Source organism: Ovis canadensis, chromosome 26, assembly GCF_042477335.2.
Source record: "Ovis canadensis isolate MfBH-ARS-UI-01 breed Bighorn chromosome 26, ARS-UI_OviCan_v2, whole genome shotgun sequence".
NCBI lineage: Eukaryota > Metazoa > Chordata > Mammalia > Artiodactyla > Bovidae > Ovis > Ovis canadensis.
This window is the reverse complement of record NC_091270.1, coordinates 57,473,056-57,493,267: the sequence shown is the minus strand read 5'-3', so window position 1 is coordinate 57,493,267 and position 20,212 is coordinate 57,473,056. Positions and strand designations below refer to the sequence as shown.

Genomic DNA, 20,212 nt, shown 5'->3' with positions numbered 1-20,212 from the left:
CTATGTGAGCATGAAGTCCATGTGAAGGGAATTTGTATGGACAGAAATCTGCCCAGGGAGATGAAAAGAGGCACATCCTGAGGTACTGAGTACCCAGATCCAGCCACACCTGAAGCCATGGCACTCTTGGATTTTTCAGATATTATGGACAATAAATTCCCATTAGGCTTCTTTTTTTTTTTTTTTTGTTACCCATCACAGCATGAGTCCTAACATGTGAGCTATATATTGATAGCTGCTATCAGTATAATTTCACTAGTATTAATAATGTTCTTGGACATTTTGAGATAAAAAGATGAATGCAGTCTCTTAGCTGCAAAAACTTCCCTCTTCCCTCCTCACTACATCTCTGTGGCCCCTTCCAAAGCAAGTATCTCCCTATCCCTTCATGCCCTCCTCTCAAGAAACCTTGCTTATTCTAGTAGATGTTTATGAAACAAATGTTGTTACATCTCTGTTTTCCTTCTTTTGGAAGCAGCAAGATGAGACGAGCAGGTAACCCTGTGCCTATGTAGAAGATAATAATATTTAAAGAAAGAGGCAGAAAAGTATATCTGTTATAAGCTTTTCTTTTTTGTTTCTTTTTTAGAATTGTAGCTTATCAGTTTATCTATGCCTGCTATAGTCATAATTACAATTTAATATCTGCATACAAAAGCTATGTAAAAATCCATTTTTCCCAAATATACAAATTTTCTTTTTGGATAGTTTAAAACATTTTGATCACAGATTTCAATAGAATTTTAGGCTGAAAAAAATATTACCAATCTAGCAATATCAGTTAACACCATTTGCAAAACACAAATCTTCTGATGACTGTAAATCTTTCCCTGTTCTGTTGTCTTTTTCTGATTCTCAGGGCATGAAAACATCATGGGGGAATAAAGGTGTTTTCTCCAAAGAAAGCCTTCATAACTAATTTGGCTCTATAATCAAATGAAAAATGTCAATTAGGAAGAACCAAAAAAGGGGAGTGGCATAATGTCAGCTCGTTCATGCCCTGCTAGCGTCTGTGTCAGCAAGTTGCCTGTCACCTAAGGGTCTTCCTCTGTCGTACGTTGTGCTCCGGAACGTCCTATCTGCATCCTGAGGAGGACAGATTTATATCTGATTGTCTTGTGCATAAGGTGGGTCAGCTTTAACTGTGCAACAGAAAGCCACAAACAGCATTTTACCTGCACGATATTGCTCCTGAAGGCGGCGTTAATGAATGTAGAAACACTAGAAATGCACACATTTTGCATTTGCAAACATTTGTACAGCACAGTAAAAATTCTGTGATAAGGCCAAACCTTTTTTCCCCTAGTCTGTTTTTGTGTCTCTGTGTGAGTGTTTTCAAAGTTGTTTTTTTTTTTTTTTTTAAGATTAAAGTTAAGTGTTTCAATTGTAAAAAATACACACCGGGCAAATCCTTACCTGGATAATAAATATCTACATCACAGTACAATAAAATTTCTCCTCTATAAAATTTAAATATGGATTATAACCTATCGCTATCAAAAGAAACACTATGCTAATATTTCCTTATTATTAAAATAACAGGAAAAATGACGAGCTTATTTTGGAACCTGACGCGGTAACCATCGGAAAGGGCAAAGAGATTCAAACGTCTGTTAAGCACTCTCCTTCTGAAGAGGAATGGTCGCCTGGTGGTGATTCAACTCAGTTTGTGAAAAAGGTTTAGCCTTACAAATGCTGGCTACGTTTCAAAAACCATAAGACCAGTTTCATATTTTATGACTCATGCAGCCAAAGGTCAACATGACACGAATGGGTTAGAGTTCCATAGAATAAAAATGTATCACGGACAGTGACATGCTTCGAGGGCGTCTGCAGTTCACGGAGGCTGTGTCCGCTGGGGCCGGGCGCGGAGGCGCGGGGCGGGCCGCGCCGGCCGTGCTGTGGGCGGAAGGGGCGGCTCCCGGGCTGAGGCAGCAACGCGGCGCGGGTATCCTTGAGGACCGAGGCGCACGGGACGAGGAAAGCTCGGAGGCGGCACGTGGTGTTTTGAGCAGAATCATAAAGAAGAAAAGATCTTTACTTTTTTCACTATTTCTACCAACACGGCACATCTAATTGAAGAGTGAAGTACACTTGAGGGCTACACACGCACGCACACGCACACACACACACACACACACTGGACACCACTCACCGCCCCCCCCCCCCCCCCCCCAAATTTAAGTGATTTATAAATAGAGATCCCAGTTGTGGGCTGTGTTCTCCTCTTCTGGGATGTCTCCCCACTGAGCAAGGTTTCAGTCAGTCCACATTTGATTTGAAAGTCTGGACGACGTAAGAAAAAATGTTAAAAAGAAAAAAAAAAAAAATCCAGAGCAAGTCCCTCCTAATCGAGTTTTAGAGGATGGAGTCTTGAGATGCAGTAAGTACCGCAGCCAGTTACAGAAGGAATGAGTCACCTTGACCATCGGGGTTGTGAGTCTTTCAGTCTTGACAGCCTTTCCTTCAACCGGAAGTCCTCGAAGCTTAGTCTACTCAGCAGGAAGGAGTCAGCCTTCAACAGGATTTTGAGATCAGCAGTTTGCCTGCTTAAGGCTACCATGTAAGAGGCCAAGGATCAAACACACATTTAGTCGGGGCTGGCTGGGTTGCTATAGACCTGCTGAACCATTTGGCCAGTGGCCAATCATGTTAATCCCTAAGGCATTCCGATGCGGCTTTAGATCAGGCTCTGCACTTGGACTGAATCTGGGGCTGTCTGATGCCCTGGGGAATCTCAACACGTTGAGGAGACTTTCCTGGGGAGCCTACTGCCTGAGGAGTCTGTGCGCTTCCAGAACCTGCCTGCTCGCCTTCCCTTCCAAAGGAAAACCTGCCCCACCCGGAAAAGCTTCTGGGAGTTATCCTGGAGCAGAGGTGGTTAAACGCTTTTGTTTCAAAGAGCAGTTATCCAAAGAGAGTCAACAGAGGAAGCTGAGACGGTAACAAAGTGAGGACCAGAGGGGACTGGCTAGAGGCTACCTGGAGAAAACAAAACCAAAAAATCTGCCCGTAGGACAGGGACGCCTGGCGTGCTGCAGTCCACGGGGGTCGTAAAGAGTCGGACAGGACTGAGCGACTGAACTGAGGGAAGGCAAAGCAGGCAATCTGCCCATGAACTTCATGTTGATAATTTTATTCTCTTCACCTATTTCCTTTCTCTGGGTAGTAAGTTCCAGTGCACCGCTCTTGGTTTCTTTCCCTGGAAGCCTGTGTAATTGCTTTAGCACATCAAACACATAATTTTCCTCCCGGATTATTTCTGGTCACTCTCAGGATTTTTAATGCCACTCCTCTCCTCCTCCCAAATCTACCCTGCCTTTCTCTAAATAACTGATATGTCATATATCAACCACCTATTTTGAATCAACACCAAATATATTTTCCTTAGCTGTCAGGAGAGTCATCATTTCTAATAAAGTTAGAAATTAGAATGTGAAAGAAACCATCAAAAGAACTTGATTCTCTCACCCCCTAAAATTAGTACAGTGTTAAGGACAGGAAGGATTTTTGAGTTCATGACTCAAGGTCACAAATCTACCACTTGAGAGCACAAACTAGAACTCAGGCACCCCAACTTCTGGGCCAGTTAAAAAAGAATGAATCCACATGGTTTTTAGGCAAGTTTCACTGATATGGCTTATTTTCCCAAACACTTCCAGGATAAGGCAGTACAAGGCAGGCGGAGTAATAGTTTACGTCTACCATGACAGTGAGGAGGGAGATACATTCAGTTTCATGGGTATATTCTGTGCCCATCTTCTGACACTGAAGCACCCAGGGGCATCATATGCTTTCTGGGCACACAGTGCTCCAGTGGCAGTCACTGGGGAGGTGGGCTGGGCGGGGAAGGTGAGTGAGGGTTTGTGTGCGTGGTCTGCAGCTGTTTTCTGCTGAGTATCTGTCTGGGCAATGCTATCAGAAGGACAGAGAGAGTCAGTGGCTGGAGCAGGCTTTGTTTGGTGGTAGTCAAGCCTCAGAGCCAGAGGGAAAGGAGATTAGGAAACACTTGTGAGTAGAGCAAAGAGCCCGAGGATCCAAGAGCAGAAGGGGGGAACCTCAGCATCAGGGCGTGAGGAGGCTCTGAGGCCCTGCATTTTCTTCAACATAGAACGTGACGTCACTAGTCTCTCCCCAGAACAAGACTGAAACATTTCGGCTTGTTACCGCTCCTTGACTGGAAGGTCAATCCACAGGGAAATCTGTTGTCGGCTCAGCAGAGATGCAATCAGGTTGAATGACTTGAGGACTTTGAGAGATGAAGGGTCAGATGTCACTGAACAGTGACATCACTCTGTAAGTAGGTTTGATTTTTGTGGGAGTGTCCTCTGAGCAGTAAGAAGCCTTCCTACTATAAAGTGACACTATGTAAATTTTTGGAAACCACTGAGTCACTGATATCTGTGAAGATTTTGAATTTCTTTGGGCTCACTTAAGGAAATTGTTTTCCTTGTTGGCCTCAATCAGTCAAACACCTGCACATCTTTGAGTCACACCCTTGTATAACTCGAATTAAATCACAGGATTATGAAATTTACAGTGAAAGGACAGCTAATTTGGGGGAAACAAATATCCTTATATATTCCAGGTTAGGCTGCTAGGAGAGAACAGAGTGCTGAAAACAGCATGTTCTTGAAGAGATAACGTGTTCAGAACTTTCCCTAGGAAGCTGAAAGCCACATCTCATCAGAGGCTGTCTGTGCTGTGCTAATTCGAGCCCTGCAAAAACCAGGATTGGATCAAGATGACGACGTTGTCTTGGTTTTAAGTCTTCTTTAGTTTCCTGCTGTGCCATTTTGCTTGCTCGAGTCACTGACCAGGGACAGATGGGAGCTGGTGACGGCTTGATGCTGGTGAATTAATGATTGTCCCCACCCCACCTCCACAACTGTAAAACCTCCAAAGCATATTCACATCAAAGGACTGGAGAACAAAATGCAATAGTTAGCAAGTACCCGCATTCAAGGGGCAATTTCATCCATGTCTATGCCAAGGACTACCTCCCTGTACCCCAAAACAATCCTTCCCAACACAAAGAAATAAAGGAACAAACAAAAAAGAGCTAGGCAATGGAATGAAATGACACCCAGTAGTGCTGTTGGAATTATGAGAATGAGTCAGTCGGTCTAATCCTCAAACACTTCCAAGAACAACGGGGGAAAGAGTTCCGTGGGGCATTCCACCTTCATGTGCAGGAAGCGGCTGGCATGGCAGGCTCCGATCATCCGCAGGTCTGTCACCTTCATCAGGAGTTTTGGCCAAAAGTGAGTCACGTGGTGTTTTCGGTAATTGATATAGTGTTCAAAGGCCAGCAGGAAACTATCTTGGTATTTTTCTATTCTCTCAACACAGGCAAGCCCTGGGCGATCTGAAGGAGAAGAAAGAAGGATGTTAATTTGGAGGCAGAAATGGGAAGGTCCACTTGCCTGGTCCACTTCAAGTCCTTCAGTGTGAAGTGGGCCAGTCTGGGGACTTTTGACTCCTAGGAATGGGCATGGATGCAGCATGAACTCTGGGGCCTCAGGGACCAAGATGCCAGGGAGTGGAGTAACTCACATGAAGGGTGTCAAGGCTTTGTTTAGATGAATGTCTCCGGCTCACACAAATCACCTCCTTGGGTGTGAAGGGTGATGCCTCCCTCCTAGGGTACAGAAGGAGAAACCTCACCTAGAGAACTGAAATACTCTGCATAATGAGGAGGGATTCTGACAAGCATGGGACTTAGAGAGAAGAGAGAGATGTGAAAAGAGATTGGGAGGAAATCAGGCAGCCTGGATGCAAAGGAGGAATGTCCGATGCAAAGAGACTCTGGTGAAGACAAAGCAGCACAATATCCAATTTTAGTTGTTTATTTGCCTTCAGTGAACCACTCCTTCCCTTCCCTTATAGCTTTGATTGCTTCTGTCGCAGCCCTGTGTTGGTGGTGTCTTGGGAAGTTATAATGAAAAGGGGATGTGAACGACACTAACATCATCCTGTGTAGAGAAGAGAAGAGAAGAGTCACAGTGGGAAGATGGAGCTGGAGGAGATCATGATCATGTACAGGCCAGAAAAATCTTCCCAAGTCTTGGAAAACCACTGGTCTTCCCACAATACATAGAAGACTCAAGGCAGTTTAAAAAAAATGATAAAAGGATGTCAAGAGAAGGCTGGATGATTGGGGAATATCTAGGCTGCAAGGACCTGGGTTGCAAAAGTGGATACAGAGGGAATGTATCTCAACATGATAAAAGCTATATATGACAAGTCCACAGCTAAGAGCATACTAAATGGTGAAAAGCTGAAAACTTTTTTTAAGACAGAGAACAAGAAAGGATGCCTCCTCTTGTGGCTTTTACTCAGCATAGCATTATAAGTCCTATGCAGAGCAGTTAGGCAAGGAAAAAAAAAAGAAAAGGCATCCAAGTTGGTAAGGGAAAAGTAAAACCTGTCACTATTTGCTGATAACATTCCCAATTGCATCAAAAAGAATAAAATACCTAGGGACTAATTCAACTAAAGATGTGAAAGAATTATACACTGAAAAATAAGACACTGATGAAGGAAACTGAAGAAAACACAGTAAGTGGAAAGATTTCCCATGCTCATGGATTAAAAGAATTAATATTGTTATAATGTTCATTCTACTCAAAGCCATCTGTGGATTCAGTGCAATCCCTATCAAAGTTTCAATGGCGTTTTTCACAGAACTAGAATAGACAATGCTAAAGTTTGTATTTTCAGCCATAAAAAACCCCGAATAGCCAAAGGAATCTTGAGAAAAGAAAACGGAGCTGGAGGCATCACATTCTCTGATTTAAAACTATATTATAAAGTTACAGCAACCAAAACAGTATTGTATTGGCATAAAAACAGATATATAGATGAATGGAAATGCAAATCAAAACCACAATTAGATATCACCTCACACCTGTCAGAATGGCTATCATCAAAAAGAAAAGAAGTAACAAGAGAACCCTTGAGCACTATTTTTGGGAATGTAAGCTGGTACAGTCACTGTGGAAAACAGTATGGAGATTACTTAAAGAATTAAAATAGAACTACCACATGACCCAACAAGCCCACTTCTGGGTATTTATCTGAAGAAAGTGAAACCACTACATCAAAAACATATCTTCACCCCCCTGTTCTCTGCAGCATTATTATAATAGTTAAGGTATGGAAACAAGCTAAGTGTCCACTGATGGATGAATAGATAAAGAAGCTGTCACCCCACACCCCCCCCCCCACACAATTTCTGGCATGCTATTTAGTTATAAAGAATGAAATCTTGCTATTTGCAACAACATGGATGGACCTTGAGGGCATTGTGCTAAGTGAATAAGTCAGAGAAAGATGAATACTATATGATCTCACTTATAGGTAGAATCTCAAAAACAAAACCAAACAAAATCCCAGCAAGCTCATATGCATAGCAGATTGGTGGTTGTCAGAGGATGCGAGTCTAGGTGGGTGAAGTGGGTGAAGGGGGCCAAAGGGTACAGATTTCCAGTTATAAAACAAGTAAGTCATGCAGATGTAATGAACAGCATAATGACTAGCTAATAATACTGTATTACATATTTGAAAGTTGCTAAGACAGTAAATCTTAAAAGTTCTAATCACAAGAAAAAATTGTGCAACTATATATGAGGAGGTATGTTAATACTGATGATTTCAAAATAATATACACATATCCAGTCATTATGTTGTATACCTGAAATTAATACAATGTTATATAAGTTATACCTAAAAACAAACAAACAAACAAAAAAACCCACGAAATTTCTAAACCTGAATGAATTCCTCATACAACTCTGGGGAGCCCTACCACCTCCCTGCCCAGTTCTTCTGTTTGTGGCTTTGATCAAATAAATACATTCATGCTTTAAGTGTCTAGTTATTGAAATATCTGTATCAGTAAAACTCTAAATAGAGTTCTGCTTAATTTGAAAGAAAGAATCAGGGTTAATGTCTCAGCCCACCCTTCTAAGCTTAGACAAAATATCCTGGCTTTTGGCATCCCCCATCCAGCTCAGATTGCAATGTCTGCATTTTAATTTTGTGATTTCCTTTATAGTTGATGTTGCTGCTCTGTGGCTCGCCCCATCTTCTCTCTCTCTCTGAATGTGCCAGATTAATTCTCCACAGGATCGTTTAACTTTTGATCCAAACAGAAAGTCAACATGGTATTACTCTACACTTACTCAGTTTCTTTATTTTACAGGACAATGAAGACCAGAGACATTAGAAGCTTTGCTCAGGGTCACACAGGGAGTCCTTAGATAAATTACATGTTTTATTATTATTAGATACTTGGGCTTCCCTGGTGGCTCAGAGGGTAAAGCATCTGCCTGCAATGCAGGAGACCTGGGTTCAATCCCTGGGTCAGGAAGATCTCCTGGAGAAGGAAATGGCAACCCACTCCAGTACTCTTGCTTGGAAAATCCCATGGACAGAGGGGCCTGGTAGACTACAGTCCATGGAGTTGCAAAGAGTTGGACATGACTGAGTGATTGCTTGCTTGCTTGCCTTGAGAGTCCCTTGGACGGCAAGGAGATGAAACCAGTCAATCCTAAAGGAAATCAGTCCTGAATATTTATTGGAACGACTGATGCTGAAGCTGAAACTCCAATACTTTGGCCACCTGATGCGAAGAACTAACTCACTGGAAAAGACCCTGATGCTGGGAAAGACTGAAGGCAGGATAAGAAGGGGAGAACAGAGGATGAGATGGTTGTGTTAGGTAGGTAGAATAGGGAAAAGGAGTCCAAAATGGTGGTGGCTACAAGACAAGGAAGGGAAAAGCCCGTGAAAATTAAACAAAAGAAGGTCCGAGGACCGGAGTGATGACCTCAGGTAAAACAAACAACACTCCTGGCTGGCCCAATTTACATAGGACAGGCCCAGGGAGAGATAAACATATAAATAGAAGAGCCAAAGCTAGCGCTCTCTCTCTCTCTCTCTCTCTCTCTCTCTCTCTCTCTCTCTCTCTCTCTCTCTCTCCCCCCCACGCGCTGGGGGGCTCTTCTCCTCCTGTCTTTAGATCGACATGCCCTCACGCCTCGAAGATGGATTTTCCTGCTATCTTCTAAATAAAATAGAGCTGTAACACTGAGCTGTAACACTGATTTGTCTAAGAGCTATAACACGGTCCATTCGAGACCTGAGAGCTATAACATGGTCTATCCAAGACCTGAGAGCTGTGACATGCTGAGGGGGCTTTAATGTCTGTCACTCCAAATCTTTCTTGTGACGAGACAAAGAATCGAGGAACATACAATCGAGTGACAGTTGGATGGTGTCACCAACTCGATGGACGTGAGTTTGAGCAAGCTCCAGAAGTTGGCGACAGACAGGGAGGCCTGGTGTACTGCAGTCCACGGGGTCGCAAAGTGTCCGAGACGACCAAGTGACTGAACTGATACTGAAGTCTACTGGCAGACCTTGACCTGGCTGTCTGCTGGAGGCTGCCTCACTTCCTGCTTCGTAGAAGCGGCTTCCTATCCTGTGAGCAAGTCTGCTCCCAAGAGGAGCTGGAGTATCACAGAACACAAGGCAGTCAAGGGGTGGAAGCGGAATTCTCAGGACCCTACCAGGGCAGCTATGGGCTCCCGACAGGAGGGGACTGCACACGTCGTAGGCATCGGGAGGGCAGGACGGGGAAGGCCGCGCCAGACAGAGCCTGCCCACCACACTGCAGGCGGGTCTGGGGGACCCCACCGCTGTGGGTGCAGTGCAGAGCGTGCGGACCCAGAAGGGAGCCAACCGCCCCGAGGCGAGTCAGGAGTGTCTGTGGAAGGGAGCCGCTCCACTGAGCCTTGGAAGAGGAGCTCCAGGGGCTCCTGTCACGACCTGAGAAGCCGGCAGACACCCCCTCTTAGCTCCCCGGCAGTCCGCAAAGCCCCATCCACCGCTGGGGTATGCGGGGACATGATCCGGCAGGGACCTTCTAGAAACCTACCACCACCCGCTGGAGGGCCGCGAGATGCGGACCGGAAGTACCGGGGACCGGAAGTGCCAGGGACCGGAAGCTCCGGCGACCGGAAGCTCCCCAAGAGCTCTGAAGGCGCGCAGGGCCCGGTCCGGGCACACTCACCTGAAGACATCAGCAGGACGGCCTGAAGGAGAGCGACCTCAGTGTCGTCCAGGTTAAAAGAGGACAGCGACATCCCCAGGTCGAAGATGGCGTCAGACACCACCCCGAGGCCCCCGTTTTTCAGCTGGCCGCGCGTCACCGCCATCTCCCCGTTCAGGGTCAACGTCTCACTCTCCGGGTCGTAGCGCACGGCTGCGCGGAGGGACATGATCTCCATGCAGCAGCCTTTAAGGAGGATGATCTGGTCTTCACATGGCAGCTGGAAAGAAGCAGCCCACGTCAGCACGGAGCGAGGGCACAGCACGGAGCAAGGACCTGCCCGTGGGACCCCAGGGGCAACGGGAGCAGCCCCTGCCCTGTCTGCTCGCGGCTGCAGACTCCCACAACCACTCCCCATACTCCAAGCCTGGGCTTCCCAGGGCACTCGTGGTAAAAAGTCTGCCTGCCAACACAGGAGATCTGGGTTCGATCCCTGGGTCAGGAAGATCGCTCAGAAGAGGGCATGGCAACCCAGTCCAGTATTCTTGCCTGGAGAATCCCTGTGGACAGAGGAGCCCGGCGGGATACAGTCTATGGGGTCACAGAGAGTTGGCGCAGAGTCGGACACAACTGGAGCGACTGAGCACCCACACTGTTCATTCATCATCTTCACCAGGTGTTTTTTTTTTTTTTGGGGGGGGCTGCACTGCATAGCATGTGGGATCTTAGGTCCCTGACCCGGGATTGAACTGGCACCCCCTGCATTGAAAGTGCAACGAACTCAGAACCCAGGTCTCCCACACTTCAGGTAGATGCCTTTACTGTCTGAGCCACCAGGGAAGCCCAAGAATACTGGAGTAGCCACCAGCTGAGACCTTCCTAAATGTACCACCGTTTTGGTCTGGTAGCTCTAAGAGCTGACCCCACTGTTTAGCTGACAACTGTGCTGCTCTGTTTTTTGAAGCAAGTTTGCTCCTTGAATCTCTTAAAAACCAGAGGACTAGAAGGTCTCTTAACAGACACATGTGACCTCTGAGGCCCAGAGATGTCACAACTTTGCTCAGAGTCACCCAATTGATCAGAGGCAGAGGTGAGCCCAGAATCTGGACCTCCTGGCTCCTAGGATTATTATGTTCTCAGAGTCTCTGGCATCAGAATTACTGCACACACTCGATCTCTTTGTCAGTGTTGTGATCTCATTTTAAACTCATTTGGGTATCCTGTTAAGATTTGTGATAATGTGATAACATTATTGTCACCCTGCTTATTTAACTTAGATGCAGAGTACATCATGCGAAATGCTGGGCTGGCTGAAGCACAAGCTGGAATCAAGATTGCCGGGAGAAATATAAATAACCTCAGATATGAAGATGACACCACCCTCATGGCAGAAAGCAAAGAAGAACTAAAGACCCTCTTGATGAAAGTGAAAGAAGAGAGTGAAAAAGTTGGCTTAAAACTCAACTTTCAGAAAACTAAGATCACAGCATCCTGCCCCATCACTTCATGGCAAATAGATGGGGAAACAATGGAAACAGTGACAGACTACCTTTTTTGGCTCCAAAATCACTGCAGATGGTGACTGCAGCCATGAAATTAAAAGATGCTTGCTCCTTGGAAGAAAAGCTATAAGCAACCTAGATATTATATTAAAAGGCAAAGACATTACCTTGTCAACAAAGGGCCATATAGTCAAAGCTATTTTTTTCCCCAGTAGTCATGTATGGATGTGAGAGTTGGACCATAAAGAAAACTGAGCACCGAAGAATTGATGCTTTTGGACTGTGGTGTTGGAGAAGACTCTTGCGAGTCCCTGAACTTCAAGGAGATCAAACCAGTCAATCCTAAAGGAAATCAGTCCTGAATATTCATTGGAAGGACTGATGCTGAAGCTGAAACTCCAATACTTTGGCCACCTGATGTGAAGAACTAACTCATTTGAAAAGACCCTGATGCTGGGAAAGATTGAAGGCAGGAGAGAAGGGAATGGCAGAGGATGAGATGGTTGGATGGCATCACGGACTCGATGGACATGAGTTTGAGCAAGCTCCGGGAGTTGGTGATGGACAGGGAAGCCTGGCGTTCTGCAGTCCATGGGGTCACAAAGATTTGGACATGACTGAGCTTCACTGACTATGCCAAAGCCTTTGACTGTGTGGATCACAATAAACTGTGGAAAATTCTGAAAGAGATGAGAATACCAGACCACCTGAACTGCCTCTGAGAAATTTGTATGCAGGTCAAGAAGCAACAGTTAGAACTGGACATGAAACAACAGACTGGTTCCAAATAGGAAAAGGAGTACATCGAGGCTCTATATTGTCACTCTGCTTATTTAACTTATATGCAGAGTACATCATGAGAAACGCTGGTCTGGAAGAAGCACAAGCTGGAATCAAGATTGCTGGGAGAAATATCAATAACCTCAGATGTGCAGATGACACCACCCTTATGGCAGAAAATGAAGAGGAACTAAAGAGCCTCTTGATGAAAGTGAAAGAGGAGAGTGAAAAAGTTGGCTTAAAGCTCAACATTCAGAAAACAAAGATCATGGCATCCTGTCCCATCACTTCATGGGAAACAGATGGGGAAACAGTGGAAACAGTGTCAGACTTTATTTTTGGGGGCTCCAAAATCACAGCAGATGGTGACTGAAGCCATGAAATTAAAAGGCGCTTACTCCTTGGAAGAAAAGTTATCCAACCTGGATAGCATATTGAAAAGCAGAGACATTACTTCTCCAACAAGGGTCCGTCTAGTCAAGGCTATGGTTTTTCCTGTGGTCATGTATGGATGTGAGAGTTGGACTGTGAAGAAAGCTGAGTGCCAAAGAATTGATGCTTTTGAACTGTGGTGTTGGAGAAGACTCTTGAGAGTCCCTTGGACTGCAAGGAGATCCAATCAGTCCATTCTGAAGGAGATCAACCCTGGATGTTCTTTGGAAGGAATGATGCTAAAGCTGAAACTCCAGTACTTTGGCCACCTGATGCGAAGAGCTGACTCATTGGAAAAGACTCTGATGCTGGGAGGGATTTGGGGGCAGGAGGAGAAGGGGATGACAGAGGATGAGATGGCTGGATGGTATCACTGATTTGATGGATGTGAGTCTGAGTGAACTCTGGGAGTTGGTGATGGACAGGGAGGCCTGGCATGCTGTGATTAATGGGGTCGCAAAGAGTCGGATACAACTGATGGACTGAACTGAACTGATAACATTAATAATAAATTACAAACTGTGTGAAGAGAAATAACAAAAAATTAGAGTTTGATTCTTTGGAGGGGGAGAATGTTTAATTAAATGCCATTATCAAAGTAGGTTGAAACACTATTAGTTAATGGGTGGTTTTGATGAATTGGGCTAAGATTGACATGCATCGCCTTGTTTAACATTTGCAATGATGCAGTGAGGTAAATATTCTAATTCCAATGTTATTGACAGGTGTGAAAATCCAGGCTCTGAGAGGTTGAGAGACATGCTAGGGGGTCCCTGAGTGGGTGAGGTGAGAGTTGGAAGCCAGCTCTGTCAGAATCGAAGGTCAAGGGAAAAGGAAATCTCCCTCTCTGAAGGGATTTGGGTGTAAGTTTCTGTAAAGAATGAATATGAAATGACACATAGTTTCTCTCTTCATTAAAGCAGGTTCCAATTCTTTTTTGAGAAATGATCTTGGCAACACAACTACTTCAATTCAGATGACTACATACGACAAAGCAGTACTATGGAATTACCTTTAAAATACAGGGTATTTTATATATATATATATATATATATTTTTTTTTTTACTATCAGCCTACTTGCCTTACTGTTTAATTTCAAATTGCTCTGCTTTTTCTCTAGAATAAAATGCATTTTGTGTTTGGTTCTGGAATCCATTCATGTGAATTCTCCCCTCTACTCATTAGGCAAAATGACTATGATTTGCTTTTATTTAGTTTCTGATTTGTACTCCTCAATTACATCTTGGATTCCTGGGCTTAGGGCCTGGTCGGGAACAGGAGACGGGAACTTGGCTAGCGCCTCCACAGGCAATTGGACAGCTGGCTGGAGTGGGTGAGTGCTGGCTTCACTGTCTAGGGCAGAGGTCCTGTCTGCAGCCCGCTCACCGACACCTAGGGCTTGATAAACACGCATTGCAGGCCCCGCCTCTGAGGGTCTGCATGTGCCCAAGTTCCCAGGTGATGCCCACACACCTGGTTCAGGGACCCGCTCTTGAGAACCATGGACATAGAGTGGCAAAGAGAAATGACTAGTCTGATAAAACCATTGATTTTAGCTGTTTTTAGAGTATATAGACTTGGGCAGGCCCCATCTTTACAGCCAAGTCTGATGACAGATGAAGTAGTTTTCTTTTGAAAACTTCCTATTTGTGAGTTCACATGTAAATAAAAGCAGAGTAAAGATTTGTCAAGGGTCTCCAGCGGTTTAAAAACTAGGCCTGATGCCTGTTCTTCAAAGAGGCATTTAGGGTGAGGTTTGTTTCCACATGTGGGCAGACAGTCTCTAAGTCACCTAAGAACCCTCCATTGTGGGGAGGCCCCGGGGGGCCTGCCTGGCGGAGAGGGGGGGGTACCCACAGACCCGCCTGCCCCAGGAGTGCAGTGGTTGGTCGGCTGGCAGGAGTGTGTGTGCCCTGCACTCAAGAAACGGTTCTGACGTGTGTTCTTGGCAGCTCTGCCAGCAGCCATTTCAGAGCTTTCGAAGCCCTTGGTTGGTGGGCTGGCATGGGCCTCAGGAGAAAGTTATCTTGAGTGTGATTTGAACAGGAGGTGGATCCAACTGCTGCTGGCAGAAACTTCCGGTTCTGGAGCCCACCTGGGATCTGGAGCCCACTCCACAGGTAGCTCACGGCCTGCGCCGTTCATGGCCATCTTTGGGGTTCCAGAGTGTCAAAAGGGACTTCACTGGTGGTTCAGTGGTTAAGACTCTGTACTTCCAATACAGAGGGCTCAGGTTTGATCCCTGGTGGGGAACTAAGATCCCACATGCCACGCAGTGCCACCAAAAGATTAAAAAAAAAAAAAAGATAGTGTCAAAGGGTAAAGGCCCTCAGGAGGCCCCAAGCACCAGAAACATATGTATCGCTGCTGTCAAAATGGTCTCCCCTCACTTTTTTTCAATTTGGAGACTAGAAAATATCAAGGTTGAAAGAGAGGTGGAACCACAACTTTGAAGCAGGCTTAAACTCCCGAGGGAAGCTTGAAGGGAGAGGCTTGCCACACTCGGGCCTGGAAAGTTCTGGGCTGAGCTCTCATCCTTGCCAAGGACACAGAGCACGGTGTGTTTGTTACTGGTGGTGGCAACGGCTTATTTTCCTTCATTCACTACACAGCTCTCAGTGGCTGGTGGCCTTACGCTTTACATTTTCTGGAAAACTTTTCCTGGCGGGTATTCCAAGGGGAACACAGGACTGATAGGCTAGCTCGCCTTGTAGGAGTAGCCAACTCCAGTATTTTCTCAGACACCAAGGACTGAGAAAAGAGGACACAGCCCAGAGACAGAGGGCTAAGAGAGGTTCGGGAAAACAGATTCAACCCAGCACCCAAAAACAAGAGCTGACACCGGGATTGAGAGGAAAGGCGTCCTGGGCACAGACGGGACGGACACTTTCTAGAGGGCAATTTGGCAATGTGTGGTAAGTCCTCAGAGGAGCAGCCTAGGTACTTAAATTCCACTTCTGGGATTCGCCCCAGGAAACAGGCTGTTCTGTGAACAGGGCTTAGGCACCAGAATGCTCGTTGAAGAATACTTACATTATTGAAAAACTGGATATCCCGTAAAAGCAGATAACCTAAATTATGGGAGATCTGTTCTTTAGAATGGGCCTTCCCAGGTAGCTCAGTGGTAAAGAACCCACCTGCCAATGCAGCAGATGCAAGAGACACGGGTTTAATCTCTGGGTCTGGAAGATCCCCTGGAGGAGGAAATGGCAACCCACTGCAGTATTCTTGCCTGGACAATCCCAGGTGGTATCTTAGTTCCCTGACCAGGGCTCAAACCTATGCCCCCTGCAGGGGACGGGCTGAATCTCACCACTGGACTGCTAGGGACACCCTCTACCCCACCCCACCCCATTTCACTTATTCTTGAGGATGAAGAAACCACTACAAAGCCAGCCTGCTGGGATACGAAGTGGAAATAATATAGACAGAGACTCAAAGAGCAGTGGCCCCATGCCAAATGGGTAGAGTTCATCTCTTTGATCTTAATTTTCCCCATCTGTAAAGTGGGCTTAACAAAAGCTATCCTGCTGATCTATTAGAGACTGGATTTCATGAGGCATGCTTGAGCACGGCATCCAGGACATCACAATGCCGACCTAGAGGAGGTGAGACTGTCTGATTCTCCTGGGCCTGGAGTCAGTAGAGAGGCCCCTCATCAGCCTCACGTGATGGATTGTGACCAACAGAGGAGGCGGAGAAACACGCGGGACAGTGCCTTGTCATTTCGTGCTGCCGTGGTTTTCATATGACTTTTTGTAAGTCCCAACCGATTAGTATTAAATTACATGTAATACTCAGGAACTCAATGGAACTAATCATGAATACGAACAAAGAAGGAAAAGCAATCTCCTCACCTCACAAAACATAGGCAACTTTTTGGCAAAATCCACCACTCTGGTAATCGCTGGTGTGATGATTTTTGTGAAATGGCTGAAGGCTTCCAGGTCGACCTTTCCACCTTCCGGGGCGTTCACTATCGGCGCCTGTCCAATGTCTTCGGGCTGAGGAGGAGAGACAAGGAGGATTTAAATGAAGACACCGAACGGGTCACTGATCACGGTTCTCGTGCAGCAGGAAATGTCTCCTGAACTGACATATTACGGTTTCCACGTCGTTCCCTGAGAGACTGTACAGTTTCCAAGACCTCGAGTTCTCTGAGCAAAGATATATGTTCTTGGTCATCGCTTTCAAAGGCCCCCAGTGATCACGGTCACAGGGCTGTGGCTGTGGAAAGACACCGTGAGAGAAAGAGGGAGGGAGAAGAAACAAGAATCTGACTGTTTCTGCGTGCACGAAGGGGACCTACGTCCGGGGCTCTGGGTGCCGTGTTCAGAGCAGGGCACACTCTGTGGGTGTCCTCCTGTGGGCAGTGGGCAGGAAGGGGGAGGCCCGCACACAGGACCCAGGCATTTGCTCTTGCTTGCGATGCCTTTAGCTTGGGTCCCAGTCTGCCCTCCAGAGGCCAGCCCGAGGCTAGCTCCTCAGCTGGGACCGCAACAGACTGTGTGGCCTCTCCTTGTATCTCCTGTGCTCAATGGTGCTCCCTGCCAGCAACAGTCCTCCCCACTGCCCTTTCTGGTCCTTGCCATGGTAGTGACTGCCTTGGGTGGTCCTCACCCAATCTCTGATGGACACGTGAGTGAAGGAGTGCCCATGGAGATTCAGGATGGTCCTGAGGCCAGGACTGGTCCCTGCTCTTCCGGGAGGCCGTGCCTGGGGTCAGAGGAGCCGACACTGGCTGACGGCGGCGCCCTTTGCCCAGAATCACGGTGGACAGGCAGGGGCCAGGCTGCCAGGCTGGGAGGTGGGAAGAGGGCAGACATGGCAGGATGTATGGGCTTCGGGAGCCAGTCCAGCAAGTCCGAGCCCTCACCGCAGAGTGGCTGCTGAGGCCACCGCTGGGGACGGACCGCGTCTGCCTCCGCAGGCCCCAGACTTGACTGTGCCTCTGAGTGACCCCTAGAACTGCCGACTCAGTAGGTCCCTGTTAGAGAATCTGCATTTGCACCAGCTCCCCAGGGCACGGGTGCCGCCGGCCCGAGCCTGCGCGCCGAGCGACACTGGGGGAGCAGCGACCATGCCCAGCCCGGGGGGACCCGCTTTCTGCGTGGCTTCCCCCATCGCCCCCGCTGCTGCTCTCGCCTCCTTTTTAGCACAAAGACAAGCAAGGATGGTTCCTTCACTCTCCTACCGCCAGGGCACCAGGTCGGAGGGCTGGCCCAGGCCGTCCAAAGGTGTGATTGGAGATGTACAGACTGGGCTCGAGGGCGGGGGGATTTTTCAATCTACTACATAGCAAAGTATGACAGCATTGACCTATTTTGGATTCTCCAGGAGGTTCTTTTGTGTTTTCTACTTTTTGGGGGACAGCAAGGGTATGGGAAAGAAAGCTGGTTTCTGTCTTGTTTCATATCAGTGACTATGTTTTGGGGCAACTGTCAGCACAGCAAGCCCATGGAAGGCTGCTGGTTCTCCGGACGCAGATGGAATTGACGGGATAATCACAGGTACGGCGTCTCTCTCTCCTGTCTCTGTCTCTCTCATATACTGAGTTAAGGGACAAGGACTTCCTTGATGGCAGAAAGCAAAGAGGGACTAAAGAATCTTTTGATGAGGGTGAAAAAGGAAAGTGAAAAAGCTGACTTAAAACTCAACATTCAGAAGACGAATATCATGGCATCCGGTCCCATAACTTTATGGCAAAGAGATGGGGAAAGAATGGAAAGAGTTACAGACTTTATTTTCTTGGGCTCCAGAAATACTGTGGACGGTAACTGCAGCCATGAAATTCAAAGATGCTTCCTCCTGGGAAGAAAATCTACAACAAACCTAGGCTGTGCATTAAAAATCAGAGACATCACTTTGCTGACAAAGGTCCATACAGTCAAAGCTGTGGTGTTTCCAGTAGTCATGTATGGATGTGAGAGTTGGGCCATAAAGAAGGCTGAGTGCTGTAGAATTGATGTTTTTAAATTGTGGTACTAGAGAAGACTCTCTTCCAGGGGTAGAGAGTCCCCTGGATGGCAAGAAGCTCAAACCAGTCCATCCTAAAGGAAATCAGCCCTGAATATTCATTGGAAGGACTGATGCTGAAGCTGAAGCTCCAATACTTTGGTCATCTGATGCAAAGAATTGACTCATCTGAAAAGACCCTGATGCTGGGAAAGATTGAAGGCAGGAGGAGAAAGGGACGACAGAGGATGAGATGGTTGGATGGCATCACTGACTCAATGGAGATGAGTCTGAGGAAACTGGGAGAGAGTGATGGACAGGGAAGCCTGGCGTGCTGCAATCCATGGGGTCGCCAAGAGTCGGACACAACTGGGCGACTGAACAACAACAAGGGAAAAGGTACATCAGGAAGTCTGGGGGTGATTATTCCGATGCACACAGCAGCCTGGCACCCCGCAGGCCTCTTTGCTGGTCTCTCTGATCCCTGCCACTCCGAAATGCGGCCTGGCTCACCTGCGTGTCTGCTTTATAACTCTCTCACAAAGATCAACTAGTCAAAGGAACACGGTAAAAAGGTAGAGAGTTGTATACACACACACATAAGGTGATCTTTTTAAAAAATAAAAATATTATTTTAATAACATAGTTTTGGCCTGGTTGACTCCAGACATCTTCTCACTGAACATTGATACATCTAATCTAATTGTATTGAACTGTCTTCAGTGTCTTTTGAAATGTCAGTGGCTAAATACTGATGTTAATGATTTCCATTTAATCTGTGAGTCTGTGGGGTATTTGAATTACCATCTGTGATACCTCTAAAGGTTTGAAAAATAGGGGGGAAATTATATAAGGAAATCTGATAATTTTAACTAAAATTAAATGCCCAAATATAACAACCTTATGAGCTTTTCTGTTGACAAACAGGAGCGTAGGAAAAAAATTTTATTTTTAAGCTTTTGGATATTTACTGGAAAATACAATTGCTAGAAGTAAAACCATATGCAAAGTAAAAGCCTTCTATTATATCATTAAGCTTTATATCCAAAATAGATCTTGGATACTAGAAAAAAGAATATATGAATTGACCTGAGTTAAAGCATCACGTATAAGAAGTTAAAAGTTGACAATGCCACCTTGTTTGTGACTTCCCTGAAGATTTTTTACCCATAAAAACAACATATTATTTGCTAAAATATTTGGAAGATGTTAAAAATATAATACAAACATTTGGCACACTTGAATCTACTGGTATCTTCTTCCAGCAAGTAGCCTGTAGTCTACTCAGTGAACACATTTGCTCATATACACGTGCGTGTTTTTGCACATGAGATCCAACTCAGAGACTAAGGATAGGTCCCCGGCATGCAGACTCAGCAGTGGAGACTTGGGGAGCCGGCCTTTTGTGTCTGTGGATCAAAGTGCCCACCCCAGTATTCTGGCCTGGAGAATCCCATAAACTGTATAGTCCATGGGGTTGCAAAG

General features: G+C 46.2%; 1 protein-coding gene across 9 annotated transcripts in view; it reads right to left on the bottom strand.

Moving 5' to 3' along the window:
* Positions 1-553: 553 nt before the first annotated feature.
* Positions 554-20,212, bottom strand: part of THRB (thyroid hormone receptor beta) — a 437,533-nt gene continuing 417,874 nt past the window's right edge. For 8 of the 9 annotated variants that reach the window (XM_069572925.1, XM_069572923.1, XM_069572924.1 and 5 more), the window contains 3 exons: positions 16,630-16,776; positions 10,079-10,337; positions 554-5,368 (listed from right to left, as the gene is read on the bottom strand). In XM_069572925.1, coding sequence (XP_069429026.1) covers positions 5,127-5,368; positions 10,079-10,337; positions 16,630-16,776 — 648 coding nt within the window. In that variant the 3' untranslated portion in view covers positions 554-5,126. The remainder of the gene's footprint in view (positions 5,369-10,078; positions 10,338-16,629; positions 16,777-20,212) is intronic. The other variant, XM_069572931.1, reaches the window with a different exon arrangement.